Source organism: Crocodylus porosus, unplaced genomic scaffold (genome assembly GCF_001723895.1).
Source record: "Crocodylus porosus isolate Cpor-Errol unplaced genomic scaffold, CroPor_comp1, whole genome shotgun sequence".
NCBI lineage: Eukaryota > Metazoa > Chordata > Crocodylia > Crocodylidae > Crocodylus > Crocodylus porosus.
In genome coordinates this window covers 22,634,096-22,660,791 of record NW_017728914.1, presented here as the reverse complement: position 1 = coordinate 22,660,791, position 26,696 = coordinate 22,634,096, and the positions used below count along the sequence as shown (strand labels likewise).

Sequence of the window (26,696 nt, the reverse complement as noted above, 5' to 3'; positions counted from 1 at the left end):
AATAACCCAGACCCCCCAAGATCACAAGCTTAAGTCAATTCACCCACTCATCCTTCCAAGCTAGCCACCCACTCCAAATAGGATAGGAAAACGCGAGCTGAAAACGGGATCAGCTGCTCCTCCAGGAGTGGTACCATTAGTCTCCCTCAGATTTGCATCAGAAACGCAGCTTTAAAGTAGTGACCAAGGTTGCCCAAGAGGTGTGCTCATCTAGCTCAGCTCCCACTCACTGTGGCCACATACTGCCTTTCTGAATGCTCTGCCAAGAGACTGCACCTCGCCACTCGCACCCGGCTGGACTTCCCAACATGCGCAGCCCTGGTTCTGCAGGCAGATACTAGGGAACCAGTGCAGCCATCCTGTGTAGAGCATTAGGGTCCAGTCAGAGGTGCTATAGATACACATATATGCAAGGAAATGTGCCACGGGGAACAGATGCTCAACACGATTAAGAGATGGTCCAAAATGAACAGATATCACATTCTCACTCCCAATTATATTTCATAATTGTGAAAACTGATCTTGTACACTTCAGCTGCTAACAAGCAACATTGTATGGGATCACACCGATCTATTCACTGGCTCACCAAGAGTCCCAGGCTTTTCTTACGTTAAGAGGAGATCTTCCCCTCTGGATAGCCTCCTTTAGGAATCTGTTCACTAGAATCATACACGTGAGAAAAATCCCACTCATTTGATGCATTTATGTTTCTCTCTGACTCAGTAGGAATCTTAGAAAAATGAAACAGAAGGAGAGCATAATAGGCTTGCAGGGATGGGGGTATTTTTCTTCCCCCCGCCTTTAAAAAAAAGGAATTCCCTGCAACAACATAATGCTGCAGAGGGATTCACTGATTTAGCAGGAGCCACATTTCATCTACTGGAGAAAGTTGTAAAATAATTGATGTGAAGGCAGTAGCTTTTCAGCCATTAGAAATTCTAGCAAAAGCAGGTGCTTCTTCCTGTCCATCTTCCTGATCATCACCCATTGGTGGAGGCTGCCTCTTTGTGGCAGAATGCAGTGCAAGATGCAGCACAGATCTTGCACTCTGCTGCTTCAGCTTCACATGGCCACAAGATCTGCTTCACTCACCATACTATGCTCTAAAATCCATGTTTAAATGCACCAGTGGCCAAACCCTAAGATGTGGAGGCAGGGGGAAGACATTAGATCTACTGACTCTGGTAGAATAGCAGGTAGTCTGTTCACCCTTTTGCAATACACTTTCCCCCCCTCCCCCCTCCAGGCTTCAACAGCAAAGAAAGGGGGGAGTCTTAGGAAAAAAAAATAAAAATCAGTTTTAGGAATAGGGGAAAGGAAGGAACAGTTTCAGTACTCAAATTTCATTTTCTAAATGTTAAGCCCCATCTTAAAAAGCTTTTACCACCACTTACAGATCATACAGGGGTGCCAGCAATATGGTCACAACCCACCAGCTCTTCAGATCATAGCTGGTTGTATGCCAGGTTTCCACTTATTTCATAATCAAATTCAAATACTTCCCATTTATACAGGGCTTTGAACATACCATGAGATTCCTAGTTATTGGTTAGCACCAAAATCCCCTTGGAGAACTAGACAGCTCTTCCCATTTACAGACATGAAAACCCACAAGAGAGAGCAACATGACATGCCCAGTGCCATCCAGCGGCAGAAAGGCTCAAGATCCTCCAACTTCTCATTGCACATCCGTGCCTCGGGGCCACGCTGGTTCCCAAGAAGCCCCTGCTCGGGTCTAATGGAGGTGGAGCCATGTGAGCCCCATGCTAGGAGACAGGACCCTGCGATTCCCAATGCCACTCTTGGACACCAGTGCCGCCAGCCTCAGTTTCCCCACCTGTTCAAGCCCAGAGGCCAGGGCCTCCCCTTGGCTGCAGAGAGCGAGGGAGGCCCAAGCGTGCAGCGCACGGCCACCAGCTGCATGTCTCCAGAGCCCCCACCTGCCTCCGGGCAAGCCACCGGCCTCGCCTCTCGGCAAGGAAGGGCGCAAACCCCTTCCCCCCCTGCCCCCACCCACCTGCTGCTGCTCCCCCCGGGCTCCGCACCCGCTCCCCGGGGGCCGCTCAGCCCACGCAAGTTGCAAATGCCAAGGCATCCCTCTACCTTCAGTTGCATAGCTGTGATCGCGCAGGAAACTGCTGTTTATCTTGCGGGTATCAATGTCCTCCTCCATTGGCAGCGCGCTCGCTCGCCCCGGCGCTGAGAGCAGGCAGGCAAGGATCCATCATCCCCGCCCGCGGCCGAGCTCAGCGGCGCGGGGGGACGCGGGGCATGGCCCTGCCCTGCCCGCAGCCCGCGCCCTGCTGCGCGACGCCCAACAGGTTCCCGGGCGCAGCTGCTCGCCCGCCCGGATCGGGGCCCCGGCCTCAAGATGGTGTCTGCTGCGGCAGAGCCCGAGCGCGGCGGCGGCGGCGGCCCCGGGGATCCGCGCAGGGCTGGGCTGGCCCCGCTCTGCAGCAGCGCGGCTGGGCAGGGAAGTTGCTGCGGCAGCGGCGGCGGCTGGGGCTGCCGGAGCCTTATGGTGCATTACAGCCCAAGCTCCGCCCATACAGCGCGGCGCTGTCCAACCGCGGCGGCGGCCCGGGGCCGGTCCCCGAGCGGCGGCCGCGCGTCTCGCTGCTGCAGTGGAGCGGGGGCGCCCGAGGGGAGGCCCCGCGCACCTGTGCCCACGGAGGCAGCTTTCCTTCTGGCGCGGGGCAGCCGCTTTGCCCGGTTCCTGGAGATGGGAGCCTCCTGCTCCGCTTGCTCCCAGGGTCTTCTGGCTAAGGGCAGAACCTCCGGGCTTGGGCCTGCAAGTAGCACAGGTGACTGGTGCCTCTTGAGTCCGGGGGGGCACGTGCCCCCCCCCCCCCCGCCCGACACCAGTCAGAGACCAGGGGGCCGATTTTGCTGACCCGAGGGGGTTCCCTGACACCCTGTCTCACTCGCCAAAAAGCAGCCGGGCCACTTCTGGAAGTCCCGCGGCCACTTCTGGAAGTGGCGCGACCGCTTTTGCTGGCAGTCCCACTCCCCAGATAGCACTCAAGGTGGGGGGCACTAGTGATCCCACCTGCCTCCTACCTAAACAGGGAGCATGGCTTGACATGGTGTGCACTGGCACTCTCGGGGTGCACATCCACCCCCTACCCCCTATACTGGCAACTAGGATGCCTGCCAAAGGTTTTGGAAACCTCTGAAGCCCCAGGTGCGGGTGGGGATATTTGCCAGTAGTAGGGCCACTTATGGTTCGGGAGTCTTGGATTTGGAGTTAGTTTGAGCTAATTTGGCCTTGGATACAAATTATAAAAAAAGGAAAAATAAAAGCTTTGGCCCTGAGCTGGGTTCTGCTCTTGGGCCTGGCAGCTGCCACACCTTCAGGTGGCTTTTTTTCTTTTGAAATGCTGTGTTTCAGGCCAAAGCAGCCTGGTCAGTGCCAAATGCTATGGGCTCAGTCATGCAGGGGTCCTGTCCTGCCTCCCAGACTTCAGTCGGGGGCTTCGGGTACTCCTAGGTCCACGGCAGGCCATGCCCACAGGATGCAGATGCCAGCCAGCTGCTGGGGACCCCGATGCCTGGTTCTCTCCTGACACCCCTAGCCACAGGGTGTACAGCTTGGGCAGAGCATTTCAGCCCAGTGCTAAACCTCCCTCGAGCTGTGATTGACATTGCTTAGTTGACTTTGGCATCAGGCACTTGCCCTCTCCTCTGCTGGACCTTACTCAGCTGTGGAATGGGATATGGATGCTTTCCCTGGTTGCAGATGGTTTAAGTATAGGGACCTGGTGCATTTCAGGCCCACCGTTTGCATTTAAATAGCAACGATTCTTTACCTTGCAGCTACACCCAGGTGTAAGAGCCACTATAAAAATACTGGCTACTGTACAGCACAAGGGGATTCAGAGGCCTGGGTTCTTTTCTCCACTCTGTCTCCAAGCTGCTGTCTCAAAGGAGGCCCCTTCCTCTCTGTGCGATTCTGATTTCCTGCCCTCTCTCTACCTCTCTTGTACTGAGTTCAAAAGTTTCATGGGTCACGGACTATCTGTTCCTAGGCATTGATAAAACACTCAGTACAATAGGACCCAACCTTAAGTAGGGCTGCCAGGTGCTATCATAATGCTTCTAAGTAACAGAAATGTCATAAATGATCTGTGCATTTCAGTAGCAGCCTTATTGCCATCTTCTGCTTGTGAGTCCTCTAAAGAGTTTCAGCCTCAGAGCTGGATCCTGGATCCTGCCTGTCTGATTCACATGAAGAATGCAGCACTGGCTCGTATGTGCTTACAGATTTATTTCATGGGAACTAGAAAGTAAAAGTCATTTCTCCATATGAAAGAGGAGTCTAATGCAAATATTAAGCAAACTACATATCAAGTCAGAAGCTCTTTGCTTCTGTAGTAAGCTCCTCGGGCTAGAAGCAGAGCTTTTTTAGCACTTTGTACAGTACTGGTAGGGGGCTGGCTAAGGACAGCGTCCATGCCATGCCACAGGTGTGCATTTTCTGAATCACTCCTGGGCAGTCACCAGCCAGAATTATAACTGGGTTTTGACTGACCCTGGAAGGGGATGCTCTGGGCAGGGTGCAGCTAAGTTTCCTCCATTTTTAGCCTTAGCCCTTTAGCCTGCAGTATTCTGCACTGATGGCATTGAGACACCACAAAGGAGACATGGGCAGGAATAGGGCTGTGGCCCCTATTCTTTTTAAGAGTGGGGTTGCTGCTTCCCCGGGCTCTGCTTCCCCCCTTCCCTCATTCTCTTCCTGAGTAAGTCAAGATGACCTTGGGTGCTCCTGTAGCTGTGAGACCTCTTCAGATCACAGCCTAGTGCTTAAAAACCATAACACAGCCGATAATAAATAGCAGATATAATGCCAATACTATACAACATTCATTTGCTTTAATGGTTACTAAATGGGCAGCTGGTTGGTTAAGTGCACCCTGCTTCTCTGCAAGCCAAATGCGAGTGCCAATGAGACAGATGCCAGTGCTGGAAAAATAACTTCCACAGCTGGGCATCTGGACCCTGTTACTGCCTTCAGGAAGGGACAAGAATATTGATATATATTCCTGAGGTCACAATATTTATTTGCGAGTCATGGAGGGCAGAGCATGCACACTGTTGTATGTACAGTGCTCTGTTATTTCAGGTGATGTAAAAGAGGCATATACTAGATGGACAGTTGTGCAGTAGTTTCTCAGATCTCCGCTCAGATGCCTAAAGAGGCCTGACTGTCACCATTTCGATACCAGCATCAGTAGCAAATTAGCTTTTGTTATTTGTCCTTAACGTTGAGCCTCAGGGGGCCTGGATTCTTCTCTAGCTTAGGAGTAACTGCTGAAGTAAATGGAGTTAAGCCAATGATGCGTGTGTAGAAAGAGGCCCGTTATCTCACTGAATAAAGCAGTATATTAGCCTAAGAGGGTGAGGTTCCTGTGCTTAGTGGTCATTTGGTACTGGGGCATTTGTGCATATTTCTATGTGTATACAGTATTTAGTACCATGGAGTGTGGGTTCATGTTGGGATTCCAATAATATCGACAGGAGATAAAGTCTAGGCAGCTGGAGCAGGGAACCACCACTCTGTTCCCAATATTAAACTAAGCTAATCCCTTAACAGTCTATGTGCCTCAGTTTCTCCATCTATCAGATAGAGAATATGAGCATTTCCTTCCCTCATTGGCTTGTTGCTGTGAGCATTAGTGTGTATGTAAAGTGTTTTGAGATGTTCTGCTGAATGGCTTCAAGGTTGGAACTGAGTAATCCGCAGTGTCCTTAGAAGTGGCTTTGAGGGGCGTTCTCTTCCAAGCAGGTTTTGAAACAACATGCCAGCTGGTGCTTTCCGAAGCAAAAAAAAAGATCTTCAGAAGATCCTGTCTGATGCAGGGAATAAAGTAAACCTTGACACACATTTAACAGCATACAAAGACAGAGAAGAAACCCACTGGGAAAACTCTCCCCACCCTTTTAATTGCACTTCAGTAAAATCATTGACTGCAAAGTTAAAGTGCAAAATATAACAATTACTTTGATGTACCAGACATTTTCATCATTCAAGCGATTGCTGTCTTGAGAATCAGTCTGGAGGAATGAGCATGGGGAGGGAGGGAGGAAGGGAGGTAGCCCAGAGTTTGACCATAGGCTCTGCCAGCAGGACACTGGGGGCCCTGAATAATCTTTCTGTTGCCGTTTCTGCACCTCCCCACTTACAGCGCACAGTTGTTGAGAGAGTTAATTGTAGTGAATTGAACATGCCAATCCCATCTTCTTCGCTGAATGATGGTCCCCCTGTAACACTCAGGTGACTTTCAATGTGCCTGCAAAATACCATCAGCAGAGAGAAACACTGCTGGGCCCATGTGGTTGGACATGAGGCTGTACCTCCGACCTACTCCACGGCATAGGGGAGCATCAGGGATTTAGAGGGGACATAGCAGAGCCCTGCCACCCTATGCCACTTCTCCACTGGTGTGGAGTCTACAGGAGCCATACAACTTAAGAGCTGTTCAGGGGCAACTCTCAATTGCATTAGAGCTAGAGTGAGATCTCAGGATGGGATGTTTGGTGGTCACCCTGCTCTCTAAGTACACTACAGTTCTGACCCAGGAGAGGATTTATGTAGGCTAATACAGTACTACATCAATGGGGCGGAAGATTGTTATTACTGTGACTGGAGGAGCCAGAATGGCTGTGTAGTGAACAGACAAATACCACTGTGGCACACCCAGGTTTGCTGCTTTTGATTTTCTTTCCTAAGTATAAAAATCTCCTGAGATGTGGACAAGATGCTATGTTCTGTATTATTTCACTGAGATTGTGCTGCCTCTTTTGGAGTTACTTATTTCAAAGATAGTGCAGGAGATAGCTTCTGCCAATGAGGGTTTAAGGATTCTCTACACATGGCTTATTGATGGGACAGTCTACCTTCTAAGCCATCGTCCTGTGCCTGTGAGCCTTTTGAAAGGATATGCAGAGTCCTTTCAGATGAATATTATTGGCAAGACAGGATAAAAACTCTTTCTGAATGATGTCATGATCATGCTAGGGAAAGGTAAAGTCCCAAAATCTTCACTGTATGGTTCCCAAGGTGAATTCTTTTACACAGTGGTGTATAATGGCTGATACAACATGAGTAAAATTATGTTCAAACCAACTCAGGCACTCATGCACATATTGCTTGAGCTCCCACGCATTTATCATGTCATAGGGCATTTAGTAGAGTGAGAATTATACTGACATGACAAGCCAGAAGCTTTCCTCTGGAGGCATTACCCTCACAGAGGCATAAGCAGAAAGTTCACATGCCAAAAGTCTTTATCAAACAATTGAAAACAAGTTTCTGCACATGCTTAATGGATATATTTTAAAATTAGGCATCTGTATCATGTTTTAAGCTAAACAATTTATCGGAGCAACACCCATACACAGTAACCCAAAACCTGGCCTCCTTTTCAAGACCAAAATATAAGCAGGTATTAATGGACCACTGTTGTAAAAAGCAGTAAAGCAGGAGTGGGCAATTACGTCAGCTGGAGGTACACAAAATCTTTTAGAAGATATCATTTTAACAAATTATAGATTAAAAAAAAAATCGTATACTAAAAGTCAAACCTCTACTATAACATTTTATTCCCAAACATTATTTTTGTCCTGATTTATGTTTTTTTGACCAGTGTATACAGAAGTGATTGCATAATAGTCTTACTCTTACATATTGTGTGTGGGGGGATGTGGGGGGTGTTGGGCGCGTGGGAGGTGTAGGAGGTGATATGCACATGTGTGTGGGGGGCAGCCTGCATGCTAGCTCCCAGGAGCCACCAGGGGTGGGGAGAAGGGAGGAGGGCAGGAGGCACACGCAGCAGAGCTCACCTGGGTGGTGCAGTGCGGGAGTAGTCCATCCCTGCCCCATCCAGCCCACAGCTGCCCCAGCAGCACTCTGCATGGGGCAAGCTGCACCCAATCCTGCCTGGGGCAGCACGTGTCATGCTGCGCCATGCTGTCCCCTGCCAGCCCCGGCCCCAGCCAATGCACACAGCTGCCCAGTGGGGCTACAGCCACCTGGGTACTGCTCAGCTCCCCTCACTTTCAGCATCTCCTCCTCTTCCTTCTGCCCCTGCTGCACCACCGTGGGAAGCAGGTAGCACTGCAAAGCTGCAGTGGCAGCTGTGGGGACATGCATCAGGCACCATATGCCCAGCTAGGCAGGGGGGAAGCTGTAGCAGGGTGGCTTCTGCCCCAACACATAGGGCTCCAGCTCCCAGGTGCCTTCTACCCACTTGGTCAGCTGCTGGGAAGCTGTGCACCTTGGCCAGGGCTGGGACCATCAGGGGGTGTGGGTGGGAGCACGTGCATGCTGCCCTGGGCCAGACTTAATCAATTGGTGGGCACCTGCCTGTGGGCTGAATCCAATCAATTGGCAGGCCGGATCCAGCCTGTGGGCCATATTTTGCCCACCCTTGCTGTAAAAGGTGCAATAACATTAACATTCCCAATGTATGTGCGGTCAGAGTCAGTGCCCTGGATTGGGACTCAGGAAACCTGGGTTCAAAATTGGCCTCTGTGTCACTTGTATCTATCCTTTGGGTATCTTTTCATCTCTGTGCTTTCACCTCTCCATCTTCAGACTGAGGATAATGATTCCTACTTCTCCTTATAAAAGTGCATTAAGATCAACTGATACAAGTTCTATAAATGTTGGTATAAAAGCCAAGTATTATTGAAAGGGAAGGTTTTGTAAAAAAAATGGAGGTCTGATCTCTTCTGCAAATATATGCATGTATGTGAGCTTTTATGCATGCATGACTGCATTTGCCTGTATGCGCACATATTGTAGAGTAAACATAATTTAAATCTGGGTTTTCCATCCCTAATTCTTTTTAAAAAATAGCATTTTTCCCTTCAAATGTTACCATAAACATATTTCTTTTATGCTTAGGTTTTAAATGGCAATTTTCCATCAAAAGCAAATGTTTAGCCAAATTAACCCTCCCCTGCAATTTTAGTGAATTTTGCTTCATAAAAACAAATAACACATCCCCTCCCTCTTCTGTTTCTCTTCAGATTAGTCCAATTTTACTGAATGGCAATGATTTCCCCCTTTATTAAGTGGAAATATTATTCTTCCAACTGTGCATTATTTCTATCTGTACGTTCGTAAGTCCTGCAAAGTTTTCTTTAAATACTTCAAATACATCTACAGTCCACCTGTTTGTTATGCAGCATGCATAGGTCTGCTTCCTGAAATTCATTTATTCTCAGCTCTCTAAAATCCAGGAACAAGCCTTTACAATAACTAAAAGCATTAGCTGTCCTAAGCAGGAACCCATTTGCAGATTAAATTCACCAAAGGTCAGCTTGTAGCTGTCACTGTTCTCCAAACCCCCAGGTGTCTACCATGTTACATACTTTGACATATCTTGAAGAGTCAGGGCACTTTCCACTCGACTGGTTTTGTGCTTCAATTAGAAATGCTGTAAGAGCCCCTGTGCACCAGTTTCTATGGGACCTAGAGAGTGTATTAATAATAATTCAATCAAACTCCAATTGTATTCTTACCATAAAACTCAGCTAAAGAACTTCCTCCAGCTAATTTATTTTTACATTCACATCCGTAAGCACTACCTGCAATTTCCTAATTACTGGTATAGGTTAGACTGTTAGCTTCATTTTTTACACTTCTAAATGTATTATTGGATTAGGAAAATTATTCTAAACTTGCAAAAATTGTTCTGTTGATAAATCTGCTACTTGCCACATATATAGCATTTTAATTTCTTATTGCAGTAATTATATATTCTGTACATTTACTTCCTCTATTTAGCTAAAGTAATTTCTGTCTTCTGAGATGCCTCCTTTCAGCCTGGGTAAGTTATTTACATTTGGAAGTTCAATATCTATTGTCAGGTTATTTCTTTTCTTTTAAGCAAATCTATTCGAACTTAACCTACAGCATGCGTTCTGACAGAGGTAATGATGAGCAAAGCATCATGCGCTACACTTGGATGCGAAAATCAGTAAGCTAAGGTATAATGCTGGTTTGGTCTAACAGGTAACAAGTGTAAGGCTTTTGAGTTAATAAGTAGTGGTTGAATCTGTAGCACTGTGGTAGTGCTTAAGGGCCACAGTTAAGGATCATGGTTTTTAGGTGTAGGGAAACACAAGGCAGTCTCTTCTTGTAATACTTACAGAGTAACCAACAAGAGACAACAGGTGGCTATAATATATAAATGAAGTAAGCACAGAACAGTTATTAAATGCCTGTGTACTATGGAACAAGCAATGGTCACAGCACCTTATCTCACAACCTATTTAGCTACTGCTGAATTTTTTGGAAGTATCACAGCATAGGTGAGTGTTATGGAGGATGTGGTTCCCCGCCAACCCTTGCAGTAAATTGCAGTCAACAGAATTTATAAAGTGCTGTAACTGGTTCTGTTACAGGGGTGAGCAATTATTTGGGCTGGAGGGACACTTAAAGAGTTTTGGTGAGTTGTTGCAGGCTGGGGAGGGGAGGGTGATGACCTGGGCTGGTATAGGAAAGGTTCAGCAATTGATCCTATCCAGCTCCAGGTGCATCTACCCCACACCCACCACCGGTAGCTCTGGACAGAGTGGGCCAGTGGGCAGGTGGGGTCTCCATGGAGGCTGGCCCAGGACCCCCATGGGTAGGGTGCACTCAGCTGGGCGGATGGGCTGTGGAGATGGGGAAATTGGCACCTGAGACTGGGACAGGCAGGCAGGGCCAGGATCACAGAGTGGTGACAGAGCAGGGCTGGGGCCTGGGCAGAGCCACAGCCTACTCCCTGTATGCCCTGTGACGGGTGCTGGTTCTGTGTGCGGGCATATGCGGTGAGCAGATCACAGCTCTGCCCTGGGCCCCAGCCCCGTGCTGTCACGGCCTGGCAATCCCAATGCTGCCTACCTATCCTGCTCCTGGGGGCCACTCCCTGCCCACCTGCAGCCCTGTTCCATCTGCACAGCTGAGCGTACGCTGCCTGTGGGGGTCCTGGGCTGATCTCCATGGAAATGCCACCAGCTCTGCCTGGCACCTCCAGTGATGGGTGCAAGGTGGATGAACTGGGTAGCCTGGGCAGTAGGGGTGGGCCCAGCAGTGGGGGTGGAGATGCTGGTAGTGGCAGCTGGGCAGAGTGAGCTGCCGCTGTGGAAGCTGCTGGGAAGCTGAGTCTGGCCACTGCGCCACCCCTGCCTCACTGCACGCCCAAGGATGGTGGGACTGGTGGCACGTGCCATGGCCCAGGCTGTCCCCCGCACCTGGGCCAGGAGGAGCCGAAGGACTTGTTGCAGGCCGGATAGAATCGCTTGGCGGGCTGGGTCTGGCCTCCCCGTTCTATTAACTGCTAGTTAATTGTTTTACTGTGTGTGAGATCTGACTCTATGAAAATATTTTAGTGTGAAAACAGAGACTTGGATCCCTGACTGAATTTAGTGGTTATGTGTGAGGGTATCTTATGTTTCGGTAAGTGGGGGAGTCTAGGTGAGAATATGTAATGGGTAATGTACATGGTAAGTGGACAGAACTATGTAAATTTTAAAATGATCTAGACCAAACCTGAATTGGTTTAAACCAGGGGTGGGCAATTAGGGAGTTTTGGTGACTTGGTGCTGGCCAGGTCAGTCCCCCACCCCTCCCTGGCCCATAACAAGTCACCAAAACTCCCTAAGCAGTAGATTACTAGACCACTCCAGTGGCGCTGGCCAGAGTGGACAGGTGTGGTCTCCATGGAGAACAGGCTGGGACCCCCGTAGGTAGGGTGTGTTCAGCCAGGTGGATGGGATGGGGCTGCGGGTGGACGCAGAGCAGCATCTGGGAGCAGCATGGGTGGCTGGGGCCAGGGCCAGGGTCACAGGGCGGTGACAGCATGCAGCTGGGGCCAGGGCCTGGGGCAGAGCTGTGATCTATTCCCAGCATGGCCCCACGCTGTCACCGCATCACAATCCTGGCTCCAGCTGTCCATCCCGCTCGTGGATACCGCTCCCCACCCACCTGTGGCCCCATCCCATCCACCTAGCCAAGTGTAACCTGCCTGTGGGGGTCTCAGGCCAGTCCCCTTGCAGACTCCGCCTGCCCATGCAATCCCTCCAGTGGCCCCAACAGCGAATCCAGGGCGGATGGGGCAGGGCGCTCAGGTAGGAGGGCTGGATCCGGCAGTGATCGTGACACTGGCTGCAGCAGCCAAGAGGAGCCACTGCCACCAGGGCTACTGAGAAGCAGAGTCCAGCCCTCGCAGTGACCCAGCCCCACTATGTGCCTGGGGGTGTCAGGCCTGGCTGCACACACCATGGCCCAGGCTGCCCCTGTGCCTGGGCTGGGTGAGGCCATGGGAAGTGCTGCAGGCCGGATAGAATCCCTTGGTGGGCCTGATCCAACCCCTAGGCCATGTTTTGGTCACCCCTGGTTTAAACTAAAAGATGATCCTAAGTGCAAGTAGAGTAGAAGAAGCGCAGCCAGCCCGTGGTGACTGCTGGTGACCGCTACCTTTAAGAATCTGGAGTGGAAAACAATAATGAAAGCTTGGTCACCGTGGAGGGCACTCTGTACCCCACAGCTTATCTCCTGGCATCTAATTTCAGCTTGGCTGCTTTCCCAGGCTATTTTTGGGGCCAACCTTTCCATCTGCAGTGGTAAGTCTTACGCCAGTGAATACTTGGAAGATGCTATTTTCTGGAATTAGGTCCCTATGATACTACTTTACAGCTTGTGATTTATATGAAGGGCTGGAAACTTAAAATTCTTCACATGAGTAAGTGTTGTTGTTCAATATAATCTCTCCTGTAGGAATCTGAGACGGATAACCTTTGATGTTGGTTTATGTGCGATTGTTTAAAGAAAGTCAGTGTGTTTTTGTTATAGTTTGTGATTTGTTCTGCATGTTAATCTGGTTGGTTTGCACTCTATTTTACATTTGAACTATTTGTGGTTCTGCCATTAACCGCATCTGGTATTATGGGCTATCGTGGACATGGGCGTGCTATGGTGATTGTATGCCATGAACCTTTCTTTTGCTGTATTGAAAGCACCTCACTGTTTTGGTGATCAGTAATGGCAAAGTGAGATTTTTCTTTTAAAGTGCTTTAAGAAAGTTGTGCGCCCAGGGATCTCAAAGTCGATGGGTGACAAGTGCACAATGTCCTAAAGTTCCACTGGAAACTCTAGTCAGAAAAAATTAAGGAAAATAAAATAATTAATTGCAATTTAGGGAGATGTACCAGTTTGGCAGGTGACTGACTAGATTATCCCCAGCTTGGCACTAAGTAAGGAGACTGCTCACTGGCTCAGTAGGTAAGACTGCAAATGTCTGATGGCTATCCAGAGCCAAGAGACATTGTCTCGAGAGGCACTGTACAGCTAAGGTCTGCAATGCTGAGCCTTGTTCTTGACGTTTTACAGTCTACTGAAATTGAGACAGGTATAAAAACACTTAGCACTTTGTCTTCAGAACGTGTTACGAACAATAGCTAATTAAGCCTTCAAAAGTCCCCTGGGAGTTCGGTTGTTAGCAGTGGACTCCATTTCCAGTCTGGCAAAAATTAAGTGGTGATAAATGCAGAGAGCTGCTCTACAGTGTCCTGTGTTGCTCTTGAGCTGCTGGCATTCTCTGGCCAACAACAGTCTCGACGTAGAAGGCACCGGCCTGGGACGAGACGGGGCTGGCTGGCATACAACGTGGCCTCTCCCTGTGGGAGATCCCAAAGATGCCTTGCCCTGGCACAACACCTGGCATGAATCATCTGCCTGCGATGTGTGCGTGTGTGCACACCCATATTCATGCAAATTGCTTGCAGCCACAGGGCTGAATCTGCGCTGCTCTCCCCATTCTACAGCAATCAGCCTGATTGGGATCCAAGTCAAGTCATTGACTCGCTTGACTCTGTTCCCATGTGAGCAGGATCAAGCCCTTGGCTGCTGGTATCTTTCCGGTGCTGGTGCCGTGTGAAGTAAGGCGGCTCTTTCAAGAACTGCTGCTGTACAAAGAAGACTGAATTGCAGAGCAGCTTCCTGGCATGACTGTGATCTTCATTTTATCAGAACAAACACAGATCAGAGTTCACAGCAAGTTCACCTGTTTCTTTGCCTTGTTCAAAAATGCGCTCAAATTGCAGCCACTGGAGTTCCCTCTCCTTTGTACAGAACGTGACATATGGCAGTGAGCAGGTGGTTTTGGGGAGTGATATTAACTATGGATGTATGAAATCACAACAGGAATAAATATTTAATTTGATATGTTTGAAAGGAAAGGAAGGGCTTTCGTGATGGTGGACTTAATGCAAATGTAAATTAATTAGAATTCATGACATTCTTTGAACCAATCATTATTTCATAAAGTGATGCAATCATTTAAAACCAATATTGACTTTCCAAAAGCTACTGTAGACCTGAATATTCAGCTCTCGTTATCTTTCTTTTTAAAAAGAAGGATGATTTTTTTTCTTTTTAATCTCCCCAGGGAGAGTTTGATTTAAATGCAAGATACAAGTGCTAACAACCTTTGTTTATATTAGCCAGGTTTGCATAACTTAAGCTTACAAAGGCATGTCTTAATTGAGCGTCCATATGCACAGAGCTAGTTGTAACATGGTGTGGAGTTTACTCGGCTGTCCAGCTGAATTGGGGCTGAGACCTAATTTTCAGTCTGGGTGAAGGTCATACCATTAAGTTAAAACTCTGAGAGGAAACCCGCTTGACGCTCTCCTACAACTCCAAATACATTTATAACTGTACTCGGAGACTTCCTGCTAGCAGATTTCAGAAGACTGAGCACTTCAAATCTAAGAAGCTAATTAAGCAGCAAAAATGGGTAATTATCCTTCTATTATCCCATATGTAATTGGTGTCAACCAATCAGGCTGCTGGATGGCTGGCCCTTATTTAAAGAATCATGCCAAAGGGAATGGGATGTTGCCACAAGATAAAGACCCTAAGAAGTGTGGAAGGAATAGAGAAGTGTGATATGAAATCGGATGTGTTCAGGGCTCGCTGATCTTAGCAGATCTGGACTGGGTCTTTCTCTTTCACAGGGAAGATGGCCTTTGTAAATCACTAGGGCCCATATCCTCAAAGGTACTTAGTTGTCTGATGTCTTGCAATTTGTGAGATCAATTCCTAAAAACCTTTATGGATCTGGACTTGAATGACATGCTTTCAGACAAAAGTATTACTCCTGACTTCTAGACAGAGCATTTGTGGTCCATGGGACAGGGGTTGGCAACACATGGCCCGTGGGCTGGATCTGACCTACGGAGACAGAAGGCTTCATCTCTGCCTGCATCTGTGATGTGTTCACAACTACATAGATAGAATAGGAAAGTGAGGGGTAGAACCCAATTTCAGCCTCTTGCATAAGCCAATGGGAAGCATTATTACTTCGAAGTCATGAGAGATCCACATAGGATAGGTAAATTATGCGGCAGTGGATGGATTGTGGAGGGGTATTTTTTCCTAACTTGAATTTCATGGATTAAATTTTTATAAGAGGTGTGGCAAAGTGTGTAAGTCTTCCAGCCCTAGTTTTCTGACTCATCCCAAGTTAGTTTGGCTTTCCTCTGCTGCTACTTGCCCACACCTACCAGGTCTGGATCTGCCCTATGAGGAGTCCTACGCCAAGATCCAGCCTGGGGGGAGGGGGAAGGTGAGTTTGATATCTTTGTCATACAGAATTAAGCCCCAAGTGAAGAAAATTAGGAAGTCCTTGCATCAAAAGTGAGCAGAAACCTAGCTCCCTCCCCTTCCCAGATAAGGGTGATGATCTCAAGACAGAAAGGAAAAGAATCATTTTGCTGAATGCAATGTAGGTACAGACTTCTGCCTCACAAAGGTCATATGATAAATAGATCTACTTCATTCATACTTGCTACGTGTTATTACTGCAACCAGTACAGGTTGCATATGATTAACAACATGCAAATAATGAGCATCATTACAGATGCACCACCCTCTGGCTTGGCAGATCCCTATTCCGAAAGCGTTTCTCTCCAGTTTTCAATTAACCTGGCCAGCGTTCTGTAACATTTCTGCATGCCTCTCTTAGTTTCTGCTCATCTACTACTGTACATTTTCCAATACCATCTGAGAACAAATGGCTTCTTTCTTTTCTTTCATTATTCAGACTAGCTTTCCTCTCCCCTCTCAGTGTTCCTCGTGGGGCGTGTTTCCGCCCTCCACCCGAACTTTGCTTTGCTACGCAATACCTTGTTTGAGGCAGTGAATGCCACTCAAAGCCACCTTGTTGGTTTGCTGGAATAATTCATTCAAATTCTCACATTTTTCAAGTCTAAATTTCTTATATATTTATTTTTAAAGAACCTGTTTATCCCTAACCCCACAGAGTACATCTAGTAAGTTTTCAGTCTTGCAGGCGAACTGAATGTTCCTATCTCTTATGTAGCACTTCCAGCAGTAGGGATGAAAATTATTATATGTGCCAAGTCTGGGATGGGCAGTTATTTGGGCCCAGGGGCCACATAAGGAGTCTTGCATTGTTGTGAGCAGAGTGGGTGAAGGGCAACTGGGAGCTGCAGCTGTAGCCCCATGCACTGGGGCAGGAACCGCCCAGCTAAAGCTCCCGGCTACCTTCCACCCACCCAGCAAGGGAGGCCAAGTGGGTGGAAAGCAGCTGGGAGCTGGAGCCAGAGCCCCATGCACTGGGCCAGGAGCTGCCCAGCTGAAGCTTCCTCCTCACCTGGAGCAGCACAACAGGGGCTGAAGCAGGAGGAGGAGCTGCTGCTGGAGTCAAGGGGAACTGAGCAAGACATACAAGACCTAATATACCACTAATTATTACATAGTAACTTGTGGTTATTATTCTGTAGCACTTCTAGTATCACTGATTTATTAGCTTCCTATTTTGCCAGAGACTGGCACAATAACACTATAACCTCACATCATAATTGCCTTCTGAATGTGTGTACGGTATGTCGGATTTTCTTGGATCTTGGTGCACTCAAAAGTATCCACCTTTCAGGAGTTTCGTGTAACAGTATAACCTGCAAAATATGTAGTGATTAGAAAAAGAGCTGCTTTGTAGCAGAATTTTGCTTAGAATTCCTTTCAGTGCTCTAAGGTTGCGAAGAAAGGAAACAAAGACCTAAATCTACTTGGAAAGGCCCGTGCACCAATCATTAATCTAAGAAAATGCTACTCTGTAAAGAAAGCCACTTGAATCCTTCTCAGTCACTGCATTTTATCCTTGCATTTCTTCCCACTTTGGTTTTGGCGATGTTCAAATCAATTGTCATCCATCACAGGCCTGACTCTGATCTCATTTACAGTGAGGTAAGGCAGGAGTAAATCTGAAGTTTAGTTTAAAACCAATATGAAGTCAGAATCTGGTGCAACATCCTATAATGGCTTATAAAGGAATTGCTACAGATCTAGCTTTCCAGAGTAGCTGGGGAGCCCTGGATCACGTCAATGTAACCAGGAGCAGAAAATGGTCATCAGTCTCGCTTTGTCTTCCTGAAGCTTACTATATACTGTGTAAAAGTCAGCTGGAGAATAGGGCCAGGATTCAGAGTGATCTAGGCAAACTGGAGGATTGGACCAAAAGAAACCTCGTGAGGTTCAATAAGGAGAAGTGTGAAGTCTGGCACTTAGAACGGAAGAATCTCATGTACTGCTACAAGCTTGGGATCAACTGGCTAAGCAGAAGCTCTGCAGAAAAGGACCTGGGGGTTACAGTGGACAATAAGCTGAATATGAGCCAGCAGTGTGCCCTTAAGGCTAACGGCATACTGGGCTCATTAGTAGGAGCATTGCCAGCAGATCGAGGGAAGTACCTATTCCCTTTTGCTCTACTCTACTCCACAGAAATGAGCCTGGAGGTACATGTCCATTGTTGCACTTCCCGCCTACTACAGAAAGGTTGTGGACAAGTTGGAAAGAGTCCAGTGGAGGGCAAAAAAAGGAGCAGGGTCTGGGGGACTGGGGCACATGATTTCTGAGGAGAAGCTGAGGGAACTGGGCTTACTTCTTCTAGAGAAGAGAAGACTGAGAGGGGATTTAATAGCAGCCTTCAACTACCTGAAGGGGGGTTACAAAGAGGATGGAGCTGGACAGTTCTCAGTGGTGGCAGGTGACAGAGCAAAGAGCAATGGTATCAAGTTGCAGCAAGGGAAGTTTTAAGTTGAATATTAGGAAAAAACTTTTTTTTTTCCTCACTACTAGGGTGGTGAGACACTGGAATGGGTTACCTAGATAGGTGGTGGAGTCCCCATCCTTGGAGGTGTTTTAAGACCTGGCTCAACAGCCTTGGCTGGGATGATCTAGTTGAGGCTGGTCCTGCTTTGAGCAGGGGGTTGGACTAGATGACCTCCTGAGGTCCCTTTCAACCCTCATTTTCTATGATTCTGAGTCTTGTTAGTGAGGTATCTTTGTCAGACTTGTGATACAACAGCTATAAAATGTAATTTTACTGCAGGAAAACACTTCCTGTTAAAACTTTAACTTCCTTCTCTTTTTCAACTTCTTTTAGCAGGTGTTTTAACAAAAGCATGTTCCTATCTAAAAAAAAAATGTTAAAGCTACAATACAGTAGCTTTAAAAAAATGAATTTGTAATTAAAATCCAAAATTCCTATAATGAGGGAGCATGTTGCTACGATGACATAGCGGTGTCATCACGGTTTCTGCCAATGCATACTACAGCGCTGTAGCGTCTTGTGTCGATGCGCTTAGTGTGGTGCAAAAAACATAGCCACTAAGAAAGAAACATAACCACTTTAGAAAGAAACATACCCTGCTTCAAATGGGTAAAACACTTTAATGTCCTTTAAAAGGTATGTTATGAGCTGTCCATCACGCACCTCTTGCATCAAAGTAATTAGCTTAAATACTTATGCAATAAATAGGATTTACTATTGCTAAAGATTAAGGCCATATGCTACAATGTTAATGCGTTCGAATGAGCTGAGCAAAGCTTGTACTGAGGAACTATTTTTGCTTGAGAACTATTATTGTAAATGCCACCACAAAGGAGGCATTTTTTTAAAAACTTGAATGATGATCTACTGAGGTATGAAATGGTAGATTGCCAAAAATGGATTCATACTCTTGGCATCTCCAGGTGCGCAATACTCCTGCTGCAGTTCTAAAGACCTGAAGCACAAATAACTAAGGTCTTTTGGGGACATATATATAGCACAGCAAATATACACGGTGCTTTGTAACGCAGACATACTGGCTCCTTGCCCCAAAGTGCTTACAATCTGTTGCAGAGATACATGATACGTGGGATTAACAGGGTGCAAAATGATAGACACAGTTTCTGAGACAACTTTGAAAGGAGGGCTTAGACTGAAGAGCTACATTAACTGAGCATGGGGTAAAAAAGGCAATATTCTTTATTTCTTGGATTTTTCCAGATTTTTTTTTTTTAATTCAGGGGGCAGGAATTAACCATGGCTCTTCTAGAGATTAATGGCATAATCCAACTTCCATCAAATTCCATGTAAATTGGATTATATCCCAATATAAGGTCAGAGAGTTTGTATTTAGACATGCCATAGAGTTGGTTAAACACTGCTCATTGCAGTCATGCACCTCTTTTCATCTGGTATTGATGCACAATCATACTGAGTTGGATTTATAAATATCTAGGGAATAGCTGGTCTTTGTATGTATTTGCATTTGAACCACAGTATGTGTGCATGAACAAGAGTGTGCGTTGTTCTTCTGTTTAGAGCACTTCTTTCGTCCAGAGAGCAAAAACAAAACTACAGGGCATGGTAGACAATCGCACACCAGAAAAAACAAAGTGCACAGTTTGTGAACAGCAGATAGGCTTAAATAGTTTTATCAATTAGCAATTCAGCTAAAGGGAATAACAAACACAGAAGTGACAGACAATTGCTTCATAAACAAAATAACAAACAAACAAAACTGTGTTCGTGTCATTGTCCTGAATAATTTAGTGCTCCCCAACATATCTAGTACTAAGGTACTATTTCTTAAAATGCCTATCTGTAGCTTATTTAAGCTAGGGCCAATGCCAAATGTGTTAGGCTTTGTTTAAATCCCAAGCTGGATTTTGTTCAAGGGGATTGAGACTAAGGTGACAGGTGCAGGAACTGTTTTGAGCTTTATGTCCAGAACCCTGACTACTCTATTTCTTTGTTTTAATTTCAAAAGGGAATGGTATGAATTAAACTAGAACCACCAACAGCTTATAACATGTGTAGGGCATATCGGACAACACAGGCTCCTTCTCTAAGATTATTTCTTTTTTAAAAAAAATATTCTGTTTGTCTTCAAATGTCATCCAGTAATGGAAGTGAGACAACTCAGACAACAGCTTTGCCATCTTTGGAAAATTGAAAGCACAAAGGATAATCAGTAGGACAGGATTAATTCCCTAAAGAAAAAGACACTGCATATCAGCTGAGCAGCAATCTTGACCTATATTTGGATTAGTTTTAAGAAGACTTTCCAAACCATTAGAAGGATGTATTCTCAAAAGGAACTCCCAAGATAAGGAAAGTTTAGGGATGATTCACTAGTACAACATCCTAAACACATCAGTTCGAAGACAAACTTGCCACTGAAAATTTTTAAATGGACTAAATTGCAGCATCTGACAAAGAGCTCTCAAATGCATAAAGACGAGCAAGCAAATAGCTTATGGTGGGGGGTGGGAGGGTTTCCCAGATGTTTTAACTTCATTCATTAACCATAAACTTAGGCCTTACTGTCACATTAGCAAATATAATATTTCTAGAACATCATGTAGCATAGTGCCCCTCTGTAGTGTGATGCCACCAAATGAAAGTAATTTTACTAAACGGCTTGGATGTATTCTAAATGATTTTCATTTAATTTTTCCTTGCAGTCTATTTCTTTTTTTGCGTACACATTTTAAAGTCCTGGATCTTCCTAATCGTATAGCAGAGCACATCAACTAAGAACTCATTTTGCTAGCTAATTATGATTTTATTATGTCCCAACATTTACACTGAAATGAGTGCTTCGCAAAATTGAGGACTCCTTGCTACTGATTGTTTTTAGCTTTATTTCTTACCAGCCAGATGAGTTAAATGGTATGAAGCGAAGCCTTGAGTTGGTTCCATTTTACCTGTGGAGACCAACTTCTAACTGCAGTAGAGAGGACTATCCGGTGGTGAACAGGATTGTATTGTTGCAAATCTGGCAAGTGATCTGAATATGTCCAGAGTATGCATATTTTTTTTTTAAACTAGCTTGAAACATTTTTGTCATTCTTTATCAGCTTATGCCAACACACTCTGTTTCATCTATTGCCCAAACCAAATTAATTTTTTTTTAATCACTTGAGTCTGAAGGAACTTTCAGTTGCATACAGACTCACGAGCCAGATAGTTTGAGAGACAGTTTCAGCAGTTACCATGTGCGGGGTCCTGTATCCTCTTGATAGAGATGTGGTGTTATGTTGTTTTTTGTTTTTTTCCCCCTCTTAACCCAGGCTACTGTAGGCTGCATGACCAACTTCATTTTATATTGCGCCAACATACTCCAAATATGTTCCATGTAGCCACAATGTGCAGGGTTCTATATCTTGTTCAATCCCTACAAACCCATGTAAATAACTGCAAATTTTAAATATTCAATAACAAAGTTTTAAAATATACAGTAATTCTTTAAAAGTAGGATTAATGCAAGACTAGAAGCAGCCACAATATTGGAAACTGGATGCCCTGGCAGTGATCTTTAAAGTTATCCACTAGCTAATTATTTGAAAACTCAAAACCTTGCAAATTTTCAGTGACGCTTTACTAAACAACAGCAAATGCACATGCCAGTTCTGCTTGCTGATAAACAACTGTATTTTTCTAGCAAAGCAGCTGTGAAAAAGCCCCAAGTCTTTTGGCTATGCACTGCAATAATTTTAAAGTCAATCCTTCCTAAACACTGGTGTCAGCATAGCCTTGCTTACCTTTTCATTTGCTTCTTGTAGTACCCAAGCTTTGCTTTAAACTAACTTTTTATGGAAACGTTACAACAGTTCATCATAACACAGTTTGCTCTGATTATTGCTTTACTGTAGTAGAAGGAACGGGTCATTATTTTCTATTGAGAATGAACTGCCACAGAATATTAGCTACAGTGTTTAGCATGTGTGTGAATGCCCTGTCAGGAAAGGTATATGGGTAAAAAAACCAAGAGAATGCATTGGAAAAGAAAGCTGTATTTGTATTGTTATGGGTCTGGAACTTCAAATATGAGGTCTGCAGACCAGACTTGGCCCACAGATCAGTTCTACCTGGCCTGCTAGTAGTCCATCCTATTACCAGAAGTTGAGAGGTGTGGCCTGCCATAGAATTTGGGAGGATGGAGGGCAATGGATGTGGTCATTGGTGGCAGCCTTCTGGGCCTGCGCTGCTCCCCAAGCACAGCTTTGTGCTGCTGCCTGGCCCTAGAGCCACTGCAGTTGTTTCTAACCCTATGGATCTGGCTCAGGTTGAGCCCCTGCAGTCAGGATCTGGCCTGGGGTGAATTTGAAACCCTTGTTGATAATTTTACCTATAACATTTGAAGCAAGAGCCAGCTGCCAGCACTTTGCAGCCAACTTTAAAGCATACCCTCCACACTGTGACTTCTGGGCTGATGCTTCCTGTGTCAGAGTAGCAGCAGGGCAGAGACACAGGCAGCACATGGCTGCCCTGCTCCTACCACAACTGCACTTCCCAGCCCTGCCTGCCCCAGCTCCTGGCCCTGGTGCCCAGGGACATGGTCCCCAATCCCTTAGGGGTGCCGCAGCTGTCCTGTTCACCTGCTGCCATTCCATATGCCTGCTGCTTGGCCATCTAGCACTGCCTGACTCCCCCACCTGCCCTGGACGACTGCTGGTTGATTGGTACGTGGCCCTCTGGGCCCCCTGCTGCTGTGCAGCTCCTCTGCCAGCCCCAGTGACCATGGGCTCTGGGATGCCACTGCCAGGACCATGGTTGCACTCCTGTCCCATCAGCCCTACTGCCTCTGGGCCCGCCACACCAGCCAGCACTGGTGGCAGTGCATTGTGCTGCAGGAATGGGAACAAACAAGTGGGTCGATACATTCTGGATGACTCAGACCACCTCCTGAAGGCCTGCTGCACCAGCTCCAGCCCCACATGGCTGTCCCTGCTGACACCCTGGAAGCACCTAGCTGTCTCTGCTAATATCCACTTGCCTCCCTGCCCACCCCCAGCACCACTCCAGGACATGCACATGATTGTAATGAAAAACTTTATTCACCTCACGCTCCCTTCCCAACACACAGAGCCCCTCTACCACCCTCCCCATCTGCCAACAATAGAAATCTCTCCTCCCAAACTGAAAACTATATACAGAAGTCTCTGTCTGAGTCTGCAAGTGGGAAGCTGTGACATGGGGGTGCCCAGAGTGCAGAGCCTGGCAGCAGGCAGCCAGCACCCTGGCTGTGGACTGTTCCCCCTGGGGGCTATGGTTCATATCAGGGGCTCCTGCAGGTGGGAGGCAGCAGAGGCCCTTCTCCGAGGCCGAGGTGGGGGTCTGATGGGGGGTGAGGGACCTAGGGGCCCTGGCTGGCAGGTTGCTACTGGAACAGCTCCACATGGTGCTGCTCCAGGGCGTCTAGTCAGGCCCAGGGCACCTGTTGCGCCTGGTCCTGTGTTTCCTCCTGGGTGGTCTCCTGGGAAATGTCCTTGTCCCACTAGACCAGCTCCTGTGCCTGCTGCTGTGCCACCCAGTTCTCAGCTGCTGCCACCAGTCACTGGAACGCAAGGGTCCAGTCCCTGGTGCACTGCTGGTGCAGCTGGCACATCTTGGCAGCTCCAGCAGTGGGTGCTAATGACCCTGCTGTGGCAGGCAGGGCCCTGCAGCCTCTCTCCTACGTCCAGATGTTGCCCTACAGAGGCAAGAGATAGAAGGCTTTTGTGTGAGTTTGCAACATTGCAGAGATAAGATGCTCTGCACCAGGGGCCCTGTGCTGCCCAGGCTCAGATTGGAGGTCAGCTGTGTATGGGTGCCCAGAGACCATAGTAAGCTGTCTGAGTAGGGCTGGGCCCAGGTGGCTGCTAGCCGAGCCTCCCAGCTCTGCTTGCTCTCCTGGGGGCAGTGGGCTGCTGGGTGCTGATCACAGGCAGCCTGCCTCCCTTGTCTCCTTCTCAGGGTGGGCTGGGCCAGGCCAGGCTGCTGGCATTACCTGCTGCTACGGGTCCATCCCTCCTCCCTACCCACTTCACCACAGTCCAACATCTCTGCTACGCTGCTACCCAGCCTGTGGCACCTGGGCTTGGGGTGCATGGGGTTCCCAGAAAACTGGTGTGAGGGGCTAGCTGTGCCCCTGCCCTCCTTGCAGGGGGCTTCTCCAGGGAGGTGCCAGGGGGCAAGCTCCCCCTGCACCACCACTGAGCCCTGACCATACCCCTGCAGCATATGCCCCACACAGGCTGTGATGATCTGTCTGCAGGCAGAGGGGTGCCGAAGCCATTATGCCTTGCTGATGATGATTCTGCTGGTGCCCTGGGCATACCTGCACTCTCAGTTTGGGACCCTGAGCTATGAAAGCACAGAGGGCAAACCCAGGCTGACCTGCAAACTCTACCACTGCCTGGAGGGCTACCTGTTGCAGCACTACATATCCCTGTCCCTCACTGCCAAGAAGGACATGATTGCCAGCATTGACACTTCCCTTGGCATGTGAGAGGCCTGTTCCCACCCAGCTGTGGGGACATGGGCTGCTCAATAACATTCTGAACTGTGTCCTACCTCTCTGTATCCTATAGGGGAGGAAACTGCAGCCATGGGAGTCTGGGTGCCCCGAGCAGGGAGTGGAGGCAGAGCCTGGGGGCAGGGAACTGCTCTCCCTCTTCCCCTCCCCACTCCCTGCTAATCAGGGATTCCTCCCTCCCCCAGTGGAGGACTTACCACACATCTGGGGCTGGCAATACTGGTGGCTTGGCATGGGGGTCCTCATCGGTGACAGCAGCCATCTGCATCTGGTGTCCATGGCCTGTGGTGAGGAGCAGCCTGGTGCACAGCCAGGGCTCCAGCTAGAGGACAGGATGAGCAGAGGTTGCCTGCGTCCTGTCCAGGGGGCACATAGGGCCTGGTGGGCTCCTGTACACAGCGACAGGCTTGTCTAGGCTCCTGGTGTGTATGCCCCAAGGCTTTTATAGCCTCCAGCTAGAGGCTACCAGAGAGCATCCCAGCCCTGGAATTGGAGAGGCAGCCAGCCAGCAGCCCTGCGGACAAGCACATTAATGCACACGTAGATGTGCCCTATGCTATGGAGGGACTGTGGGACACCAGGCTGTGTTTCTGAATGCCACTAGAGAGCCCTAATTTTTCCCCCCTCTTTTAGTATACCAGTTTTATACTGATGCAATACCACAGCAATCAGTGGAGATATAGGACTACATAACTCAGAAGTACAGAATCTGGATCTGCATTTCCATTCCTCTGAGGTCTAATACATTAATGAAAACATGATCAAAATGTGGCTTTTTTTGTTTAAAATGTCCCTACTACTGGGTTCATTTCTTTTTAAGTGTAGATCGAGCTGAGCAAATAGTTACTCAGGAAACTTAGCCTCCTATTATTCCCTTGGGATATCCATGAAATGATAGCACTTTTATGTAATGTATCTGCGGGATTCACTCTCATTATTTTCATTTTGTCAGTTGATGGCTAAGAGTTCTTTGTACACACCAGAAACTCAAAATTCAAACTTCAGGCTGTGCTGCAGAATTCTGATTGATCAGGCTTGGCATTTTCTGGCCCCTGACAGAATGAGTATGCAGTTTGTTTCCAGCAAGAATTCTCATCTGAGCAATGGGAACCTTGGTTTCCATCTACACGCTTGCATGTGACCTTTTTGTTATCTGTAAACTCTGATATCATGGAAACTTGCCCTCAGTTGGTAACAGAGAATGAAATTCACCACTGTACTTTGTGCCAGAACAGTATGTATGAACTATTTAAATTCTACCTCTGTTGTGGAGGCCTGTAGGGCTTGTCTACACCACCTCTAGAGCACTGCAGTGAAGGACAACATAGTTTGTGCATGCTAAGTCACAGAACAGAGATAATGTAGCTACATTTGTGCTGCACAGGGCATGCAGCAATGAATTGTCTTGAGCATGTTTATTGTTTTGGGCCCAGTACTATGCTAAGGCAGCTACAATTACATTGGTTTTGGATTATAGCATACATTGAGCAGGTATCTTGTGCTTCACTGTGGTGCTTACTTATACATTCCAGAGGGAGTGTATACGTGTCCTTAGTTTGTCTGCTGTATTGGTGTCCTAAACCTCATACACCCTTCATTTTGCTAGTCTATTGGACTGCAAGCTTGCACCCTTTCTAGTTGAGTTTGCAAATGCACTATAATGTCTTGTCCATAACTGTTGAGTAATAATAATGTGGAGTGGATGCATTTCAATAATACATGCAATGATTCCAATGTACTCCATATAATCTTCATATCCATTTAAGCCTAAAGTATTTTTGGAATCATCTGGACTGGAAGATGCAATATAAATAAATTATGAGGGCTTAAGGGGAGGTAGTTGGCATGTTGACATTGCACAAAGCTTAAATGCAGATGAAATTCATTCAGATAGGGGGCACACAAGAGCTACGAAGATGGTGAAATCACTTATTTACAGAGAAAATATTTGCCTAATTGTTGTTAAACTGCAGAGGGGAATCTTTAGATTTAACTGTGCAAAATATAAGAACCAACACATCTATATGGTTTTGAATTATAATTTGTA

The 26,696-nt window shown here is 47.2% G+C and overlaps 1 protein-coding gene across 2 annotated transcripts in view; it reads right to left on the bottom strand.

Moving 5' to 3' along the window:
* Window positions 1–26,696, bottom strand: part of PPP2R2B (protein phosphatase 2 regulatory subunit Bbeta) — a 257,471-nt gene that overhangs the window by 165,358 nt on the left and 65,417 nt on the right. The window contains exon 1 of one of the 2 annotated variants that reach the window (XM_019534987.1): window positions 2,105–2,462. The exons of the other annotated variant lie outside the window; for it this stretch is intronic. Coding sequence (XP_019390532.1) covers window positions 2,105–2,174 — 70 coding nt within the window. The 5' untranslated portion in view covers window positions 2,175–2,462. Of the gene's footprint in view, window positions 1–2,104; window positions 2,463–26,696 lie in introns of those variants that run through there. 2 annotated transcript variants of the gene reach the window in all.